This window comes from Diplotaxodon limnothrissa, linkage group LG22 (genome assembly GCF_057381915.1).
Source record: "Diplotaxodon limnothrissa isolate DT_005_m linkage group LG22, D_limnothrissa_male_GT1.1, whole genome shotgun sequence".
Lineage (NCBI taxonomy): Eukaryota > Metazoa > Chordata > Actinopteri > Cichliformes > Cichlidae > Diplotaxodon > Diplotaxodon limnothrissa.
Genome location: NC_140616.1, coordinates 6,099,822 through 6,109,202, shown reverse-complemented (window position 1 = coordinate 6,109,202; position 9,381 = coordinate 6,099,822). Strand labels below are relative to the sequence as shown.

The 9,381-nt window shown below is 38.1% G+C and overlaps 1 protein-coding gene across 1 annotated transcript; it reads left to right on the top strand.

The window, feature by feature from the left end:
• The first annotated feature begins 2,178 nt into the window (after positions 1-2,178).
• On the top strand, positions 2,179-8,786 carry LOC146609280 (class I histocompatibility antigen, F10 alpha chain-like). Its single transcript, XM_085346281.1, has 10 exons — positions 2,179-2,230; positions 3,259-3,519; positions 5,024-5,302; positions 5,693-5,995; positions 6,476-6,616; positions 6,897-6,914; positions 7,120-7,164; positions 7,940-7,987; positions 8,533-8,567; positions 8,736-8,786. The coding sequence occupies exons 1-9, from the start codon at positions 2,179-2,181 to the stop codon at positions 8,535-8,537; spliced, it is 1,152 nt and encodes a 383-aa protein (XP_085202407.1). The 3' UTR covers positions 8,538-8,567; positions 8,736-8,786.
• Positions 8,787-9,381: the final 595 nt, after the last annotated feature.

Below are 9,381 nucleotides of genomic sequence, written 5' to 3'. Positions count from 1 at the left end.
CATACATAGTTCTACATTGCTAAAGTTTTTCTGATGTTAATCATTATTAGCTTCATTTCTTTATCATTGCAGCAATGTTGCAAAACCAGGAAGACAAAAAGCCTTGACTATCTGGCGCTTAAATTAGATAACAGCCTCTTTGTTTGTGTGCCAACGCTTGCAAATCAAACCAGATCCAGCTTCATAAACACAAAAACGAAACCTAACAGAGTCATCACGTGGTTTCTCAGAACAGCACAGATGGATGTGCTGTTTGAGTCCAGTGGTGGCGCTCTAACACCGTGAATGATCAGAAGATTTGCTGAAGTTTTCCGCTGGAGCTTCAACTTCTGTCATTTCTTTGTTTGCAAGTCACAGCCCAGAAGAGCATCAGCTGGGTGTGTCACAGTGACAACACACACCAGCATGTATCTGTGTGAGGGTGATGCTGTGTGAATCTAAGTTTAGGAAGGTCACAAAGAAACACAAACTCATGCTTCAGAAGGGTGTTGTGTTTTTATAACCTCTCAAAATAAAAACAGGAAATGCATCAGAGCTCTGTCTGATTTTAGGCGGATTCCTTTGTTCTGGTGTGAAAACAATATACTTCTTCCCACTTTAAAGACAGGAGAAATTAAAGAATGACAGAAGTTGTAAGTTTACATATGTTGGCAAATTAAAAGATAAAGAGGCAAATCTCAAATTTAAAAGATGTGATGTTGCTGGAAGCTAAATGAGATCACTCACTTTGTTCATTTGTTCTTTGACATTTCACATTCTCTGAATTCATTTGAAAAACCTGCTCATTTTCTCTACATAATTAAAGCTCTAGTTCATCATCGTCATGTTATAATGCTGAAAACAACCTCTGTAATCTGGTTAAACTGGTTACTTTGCTGCTTTTCTGAGATTAAATATGATAATCTCTGAATATTGGGCACCTTTACTCTGACTGCTTTCTCCTCACATTGCAGCATTTAGTGTCTAACCTTACCCAAAGTTATTAAGTGTATACGTTTTTCATCACTACGTGTTTTTCTCTGGTCTGTCTATCCCAATATTTTAGAAATAAAATATTTTCTTTTTTGCTTTGGTTTTTATATTTGACAGCTTTGTTGACTTTTCTAGACTTTAAATCATATTATAAGCTCATGAAATACATCAGTTACAAGCACATACACCTCTGAGTATGTTCTAGTTAAAGAGTCAGCAGTATCTGATCTTGACCTCTTCTCATGTTTTCAGTGTGCAGGCTTTCATGTCACAAACTCTCAGGTTACACAGAGGTGGTGACCCCTGTGGTTGGCCAAGCTTTAAACTGCTGAACTGTATTTGATGGACCTCAACCACATAACGCAGTATTAATACTGCTTACAAATCAATAACCTCTTACAACTTAATTTATGATAAATATAAATCTTTTACTTATGTTGGTGCTTTGTGACTTTTATTTAAGCGTGATTTTGACTGCAAGACTTTTACCTGTAAAAACGTGTTTTTACTTTGGTATAATGTGGGATACTAGCTTGTGGAACAATTCTTTTACACTTCTTTCACTTTGACTTGATCCCAAAAACGCGCATTTTAGGTTAACTGGTGATTAAATGAAGCATAGGTGTGGATGTGAGAGTGTATGGTTTGCTCTTTCTCTCTCTCTCTGGGCGAGACCTGTTAGAGTGTACCTTATCTCTTGTCCCAAATCAGGTGAAATAGGTGCAAGCTAAATTTGTGGGTGGATGAATAATTGTATCTGGATTACTCTGGGAACTCAAGGTTAATTGCATAGTTGTGTAAACATGAGCATAACTACTTTTAAAATGGCATTAGTAAGAATATGATTAAGTACAAATAACTGCAGAAAATATGTGATAACAGCTGTGACACAAATATACATGATTGGTATGTGTCTTTAATCCCTGCGTCACTTTAGGTCTCTGATCAAAATCACAGATTAGGCGCTACTAGCTCTTTGTTTCTGTCATTCTCCACTTTCCAAAATAAATTAGTAAATAAATAAACCTGGGTTCTCCCATTTTGCCTGGTTACTGGTGAGGCGCATCCAGCTTTGAATTCCTATTGGTCAGAGAGGAGTCACTGCGCGTGCGGACTCAGAGGCTGTAGTTTCATTTTGTGGCAAAATTAAAACAATAAACGGTTGTATTAATTTTTTCTTCTTATACTGCAAGTATTGAATTGAAAATGAGGACGTTTATGATGCTGCTTCTTTACTGGACAGCGTCTGTGTCTGCAGGTAAGCTTCATAAAAATGAAACTGTTCTTTAGAGATAGTGTTGCTCTCAGGTGGCTCAGGTGTTACTGTAAACAGACTCTCGGCTTCCACATATTCAAGATTCAAGGTTTATTTTTATTTCGCAGGGTTGTTGTTGTTGTTTTTTTTAACAGAAATACACATGCTTCAACAAGATGTTGCTTCTCACCAGCATCTACAGTACAATGATCAGTAAAACAAATAAAATACAGCGATAACAAATCTAAAATAAGGATAAATAGCAATGACGCAGCAGCCTGCAGAGACACTGAGCAAACTCAAGTGTAAATAATCAGATTGATTCAGCTAGCAGCAGTCCTCTCACAGAGAGGGATTAAATTAGGTCAGATTAAGTGTGTGTTTATGGATTGTAAAGGGAGGGGCCAAAGTACATTTATCAGTCCCACAGTTTGTGCAAAGAAGCCTTCCAGCATCCTGCTGGTTCTACAGCTGATGCTCCGTCACCTCTTTCCAGATGTTGGAGGGAAAACAGGCCGTGAGAGGGCTGGTTTGGGTCCCTGGTGTTTGTAGCTGTTTGCAGAAAGCCTACAAACAGCTACAAACATCAAAACCTAAATGAGTGTTGGTTTACAAATTATTTTTGTTGAAATTAAATTTCCAATTGTAGAAGAAGAAAAATTTAAGCTGCTCATAATGTTTTATGGTGTAAGGTATAGAAGTGTTATATTAGCAAAAAGGGAAAGAAACAGTTGTAATCTGCACAATACTAAAAAATGAATTCATTGGCAGCCTATGGTCGGGTTAATGCCATAATAAGGACTGTAAATCATTACTGATGCAAAATGAAAATATAATCAAATCAAAATGACCCACAAACACCAGTTTTTACAAAACGAATTGTAAAGGTTTCTAATATAAGATGATCAGAAAAGATAAAACATTGATTCACATTTTTTTTTGTATGTATAGAGGGGACATTATAGTTTTTTTATTTTGAAAATATGCTGATTTTTAAAGCCGTGTCTCACAACATTAAACATTTCTTCCAGTGAAGCACTCTCTGAAGTATTTCTACACTGCTTCCTCTCAAGTCCCAAACTTCCCAGAGTTCGTGGTTGTTGGGATGGTTGATGAAGTTCAGATGGTTCAGTTTGACAGCAACACCATGAAAGCTGTGTCCAAACAGGACTGGATGAACAGAAATATAGATGAGCAGTACTGGGAGAGAGAGACTGGGGGCTTTGTAAGTGCCCAGCAGGTGTTCAAAGCCAACATTGAAATCGCAAAGCAGCGCTTCAACCAAACTGGAGGTTTGTTTATGTTTTCTTGTTTTTTTACTGATATTTGCTGTTAATGTTTTCAGCATTTATTTTAGTCATAAACAGATTTGCATACATACACTTTAAAAATACTTCATTCAGATTAAAGATTTAAATACAGGATGACTCACGATGAATGTAAAGGGCAGATGGAGGGCAGCTAGTGAATCAGGAAGTGCAGAGGATGAGTAAAGAAGACGTGAGGGCAGCTGTAAGAGGATGAAGAGTGAAAAGGCAGTTTGTCCAGATCACATCCCTGTGGAGTTATGGGGATGTTTAGGAGAGGCAGCAGTGGACTTTTTAACCAGACTGCTTAACGTCTGGGGAACTGGGAAGCGGCAGTATGGCTTCATGCTGAGAAAGAGCATCACAGACGTGATGTTTCTTTCAGTGTTGATGGAAAAGTTTAGAGGAGGTCAGAAGGTGTTGCAAAGAAAGCACATGATAAGTTGTCAAAAGGTGAACTGTAGTGCTGCATGAGAAACTCAGGGATGGCAGAGAAGTATGTGAGGGTGGTGCAGGACATGTATCTGGACAGTGGTGTGTGTGGTTGGAGTGACAGTTGGGTTCAAGGTGGGGGTGGGATTACATCATGGATCTGCTCTGAGCCCCCTCATGTTTGTAGTGGGGATGGGCAGGTTAACAGATGAGGTCAGACTGAAGTCTCCATGGACTATGATGTTTCCAGAAGGTATTGTGATCTCTAGTGAGAGCAGGGAGCAGGTGGAAGGGATGGGGTTATACACTGGTGAGAAGAGAAATGAGAAATCAGTAGAAGCAACACAGCGTGCATGTGTGTGAATGACAGGGAGAACAGTGTTACAGAGAGGATGCAAGAAGCAGAAATAGTGATGATTATTAATTTAAATGCCTGGGTCAACCATCCAAAGTAGCAGGCAGAGCACAACAGAAGTGCAGGGTGTGATCTGTTGCATAAAGACAGAAGCAAGAGTGAAAGGGAAGGTTTACAAGATGGCATTGAGATCTGCTGCGATGCATGGTGTGGAGATGAAGGCACCGAGTTGGAGGTAACAGAGCTGAGGATGATTTTATTGGGAGTGACCAAGTGGCAAGACTGAGATGGTTTGGATGTTGAATGTGGAGCTGAGAAGAGAAAGACCTTGGAGGAAGTTCATGGATGTAGAGAAGGAGGATCTGCTGTGGCGACCCTTAAAGAGAGTGACCGAAAGAGGAAGAAGAAATGAAGAATTGTGAAGTCAAATGACGTTTTTCTCTTTCATTAAAATTTTGAAAACAGTATTTGTACTGAGCTCACATCTTACATAGCTTGTCTTTAAGGATATTTATTATTATGTTTATTGAAACCAGTTGTAGCAACTCGCTGCTGAACAGGCTTCTCTGTCCTGAAACCCTCCTTCTGTGGAAGCTGTGTTGAATCAGGTCAGGTGTTTTAGTCTCTGTTGACTTGTGTCTCTGTTTATATGTTGGATCTCACTCTGGTTCACTGTCGTCTTCGTCTCTGTTCTTCTTTCAGGTGTTCACATTGTCCAGCGGATGTACGGCTGCGAATGGGACGATGTGACGAATGAGGTGGACGGATATGAGCAGTTTGGTTATGATGGAGAAGACTTCATAATATTTGACCTGCAGACAGAGACGTGGGTCGCTCCTAAACAACAGGCTGTGGTGACCAAACACAAGTGGGACAGTAACAAGGCTTTTATAACCAGTGTGAAGAACTATTACACTCAGATTTGTCCTGAGTGGCTGAAGAAGTATCTGAACTATGGGAGGAGCTCTTTAATGAGAACAGGTATCACATGACCAGACTTAGTGTGATAATTTACCTCATTTTTATTAAGTAATACAACTTTTTTATCACCAACACAGTTAAGTTCAGTGTATTTTCTCTCTTCCTCTCTGTCTGCTAATCTCATGTATTTTTTTAAACAATAATCAAAATGTAATTTATCCGTTAAATTTCAAAACCATAACTTCAGCCTTTTACAATGTGTTTCCCGCTCCTTTCAAATATTTTTCTTATTTCTTTATTTTTATATTACAGAGTCTTTATTTGACTCTGTAATATCCTTTACATGGTACTGCTACATTAATATGTGTGTCTAAGGCATTCAAACAGACATGAAAAGTTAGCATGCTGTTAATACAGAAACTGTGAACAGTGTTTTTCTTTGCTCTCCAGTTCTTCCCTCAGTGTCTCTCCTCCAGAAGTCTTCCTCCTCTGCCGTCAGCTGCCACGCTACAGGTTTCTATCCTAACAGAGCCAAGATGATGTGGAGGAAAGATGGAGTGGAGACTCATGAGGGCGTGGAGATAGGAGAGATCCTCACCAACAATGATGGGACCTTCCAGATGAGTGTTAACCTGGATCTGAGATCTGTTGCAGCTGAAGACTGGAGGAGGTACGACTGTGTGTTTCAGTTCTCTGGTATAAATGAAAACGTCACCACCACACTGGATAAAACAGCCATCAGGACAAATGAAGGTAAGAAAACAATCAGAAATGATGAAGATGTGTTGTTTGTGTTGTTTTGTGTTTGAGCTGATGGGTGTCATAAAATATTGACTTTATTTTCAAAATCTAATTTTACTCATTTTATAGCCCACAATGGACCTCCTCATATGACACATCATATATAAACAGTCTAAAACAGAAAAAAAACCACAAACACAAATAATTTTTATATATAATAAACTAATCAATCATGGTTTGCAGTTGTAACACTGACACTTTAAATGTTTGGATTTAATATAATATTAGTTTAGTATTAGTATAAGTCAAAGAAGTTAAAGACATTAAGGACACAAATTTCAGTTTTGTCTTTCTCTTTATTTTTATTCAACATCTTTTGTCAATAATTGAACAAAAATTTTAGTGTTTTTTTTTTTGCAAAACAATATTTAAAATAAATAAATGTGTCATTTACTGTTCTTCTTCTTTGTTTTTTCCTTTGTTTGTTTGTAGCCTCGACAGAAGTGCACAGCATCACGATCGGCCCCAGCTCCAGCCCCACTGCCGTCCCCATCAGCGTACCCATTGTCACTGCTGCTCTTGTTCTTGCTGTTGTTGCACTAATCGGATTCATTATTTACAAAAAGAAAACTGGTGAGTGAACCAAAGTGATGAATTCAGTATTTTTAGTGTTTTTCCAGGTTGCACATTAAAACAAGCTTCAGGTCCTGGTACAGCAATGATGTTTAAAGCCCCAGAGTGATGAGACTGTAACAGTATTATCATAGTGAGAGAAGGAACCCATAGTAAATAAAGTAAAAGGTAAAGTAACATAGAGAGCTTTGTAAACCAGTTTGAGTTAGAGGTGTAGGGATCAGTGTTCCTGTATTTACAGCTATGATCACTGACATGTGATTCTTTCTTTTATTTACAGCTAAACCTTCTAAACCTTGTAAGTAAATTTCTCATGTAGACATTTTGAGCTAAAATCTGTTCACATTAAAATCTGTTTCACTGAATGTGAATTAGAGACTAAAATTAAATGCATGGAAACAAGGCAGATGTTGGAAATTAACAACAGCATCACCACAGAGCAGCTCAGCCGGTTGCTGAAGTTTTTATGTTTTGATTTTGTCTGTCTGGTCTGATTTTTGTAGACATGAAGACTTCACCTGAAGATGATCCTGAAAGGAGCCCTTCAGGTGTGTCTGTGCTTGGATTGGAGGATTTGTTTGCATCCTCATAAAAATAGTAACGTAGTGGCTTTATTTTTTTTTACATTTTCTAAATATGAAAGCAGAAGGTTAGATATTCAGACCATGTGTTCATAGTCAGTTATAATAGTTGCTGTTTATAGTTACACAGCACTAAACAGAACAAAATAATTAAAGCATCAGTACTAAAAACAGGTACCTTGGAAACATAGACGGCCCTGTCTCTGTTCAGTGTGTTCAGTAATATTCTACAGTAACAAACTAAATCTGTGTATCACTGCAGGTCCTGTTACTTTAATCTGTTTGGCCACAAATGCTCATCCGTCTCTTAGCTTCAACGTTTCCCTGAACTCCTCAGGATCTTCATTTATTCTGTTCTCTGTCATTTTTCACCACCACACATCCTCATTCTTCTTCTTCTTCCTGGATGTTGCCCAATAAACTTTTCTCCATGTTCACTAACTGAGATTTCTGTAGTTGTTAAAAGTCCGCTACAGTAGTGCTCACATAAATATGTTTTATAAGCACTGCAAAATTTTCTGACCTACACAATGAAACAGTGCTCACATATTTTAAAAAGTTAAATATTCAAGTGACAGAAACAGAACCATAAACCCTCCTGCAACTGAGAAAACTTTCTCCTCGTGCCTGCGTTTGTGTTCATGCTGTTTGTATTTAACACTATCATCAACATCAACAGATCATATTATTTTTTAGTTGAACATAATCATTTTGTTAATCATTTTGTATTTTTCCTCCTCAGATTCAAAACCTTCTTCAGACATAACCATCAAAACTGAGCTGATGACAAGTACGTACAGGCTCCCTGTGACACACAGTCTTAATCTTTGTGTGGTACTGCATGTTTTTACTCATGGAGTTTTATACTTATTATTATCAGAAATGTTTTTTATTAAAAACATTTCTGAACTGTTCAGCTGGTCTGACTCACCAGCTGTAGATTCCATCACCATCATATCACACGTTTCTTCTCCTACAGTCGATTGTTTTCGGGTTACTGTTTTGAAATGCTCATATCTAAACAGAACAACATCCTCAGAGGGAGCAACATACATGCTGAACATGGCAACCACTCGCAAAGATCTAGATATAACAAACTAGACATTTTTATGCTCTTTCTTATCTGGGTAAGAACCAGTCGCTTCCACTAAAACCTCATATATGAAGAATAATGAGGCCATCTAACAGATTATACTGAGGAACAAGTAACTAGTTAAACTGTATCACTAGTGACATGATAGACGAGGAAAGTTTGTGTGGAGATGGTCGTGGCCCAGTGTGTGTGACAGCTCTTCCATCATCTTGAGTTTTTGACCTGAATGTTTTTTTCTTTAGAGTAATTCTGACAAAGAGTGAAATGTGCAACAAAGGTAAGTGACATCTCTGAACACATCACATGTACCACATACAGTCATCTTTGTGTTGTACTGAATGCATTTAAAGAAATCCTTCATTTTTCACACTGACTGCATTTGCTGATGCATGAAGAATTTTTCATTCACTCCTCGTTAATGAAAGCTGAATCTTTCTCTGAACAGGAGACACTTTGATCAGGTGGACTAACTTCACTTGATGAGGAATCTGCATCACTGAACTCCTGAGAAAACATTTCTACTGTAATGGACATTTTTTTTTCCAGCCAGGGCAGGCTGGCTGGGGGGGCTGTAGCTCAGGAGGTAGAGCAGGTCACCTACTGATCGCAAGGTTGGTGGTTCAATTCCAGGCTCTTCCAGTCTGCATGCCAAGTATCCTTGGGCAAGATACTAACCCCAAGTTGCTCTCTGATGCATCCATCGGAGTGTGACTGTGTGTGACTGTAGTTAGAAAAGCACTAAGTACAGATAAAGTGCTTGTGAGAATCGGTGTGATTGGGTGAATGTGGCTTGTTGTATAGAGCGCTCTGAGTACTCTGGGAGAGTAGAAAAGTTGTATATAAGAATCAGTCCATTTACAACTTGTGACTGAAACATACACAACAAACAACACAAAGGAACCAAATTTTTACTTTTATGTCACAGGACAAAGAGAGAATTACTATTTTCTGAGAAAAAATACTTTTTAGCCAAACTAACTTTATTTATAAAGTGCTTTAAAACAGCAAGTCCTGAACAAAGTGCTTAAAATTGAGAACAGAATAAAAATGAAAAAATAAAATAATTAATTCATTAATAACAACAACAACAA

Bases quoted from the DNA above. Each gene is read 5' to 3' on its own strand.
- LOC146609280 (XM_085346281.1), top strand. From the start codon at position 2,179: ATGAGGACGTTTATGATGCTGCTTCTTTACTGGACAGCGTCTGTGTCT. The intron at 3,520-5,023 runs GTTTGTTTATGT...TTCTTCTTTCAG, and splicing joins GCGCTTCAACCAAACTGGAG to GTGTTCACATTGTCCAGCGG. The intron at 5,303-5,692 runs GTATCACATGAC...TTTGCTCTCCAG, and splicing joins GAGCTCTTTAATGAGAACAG to TTCTTCCCTCAGTGTCTCTC.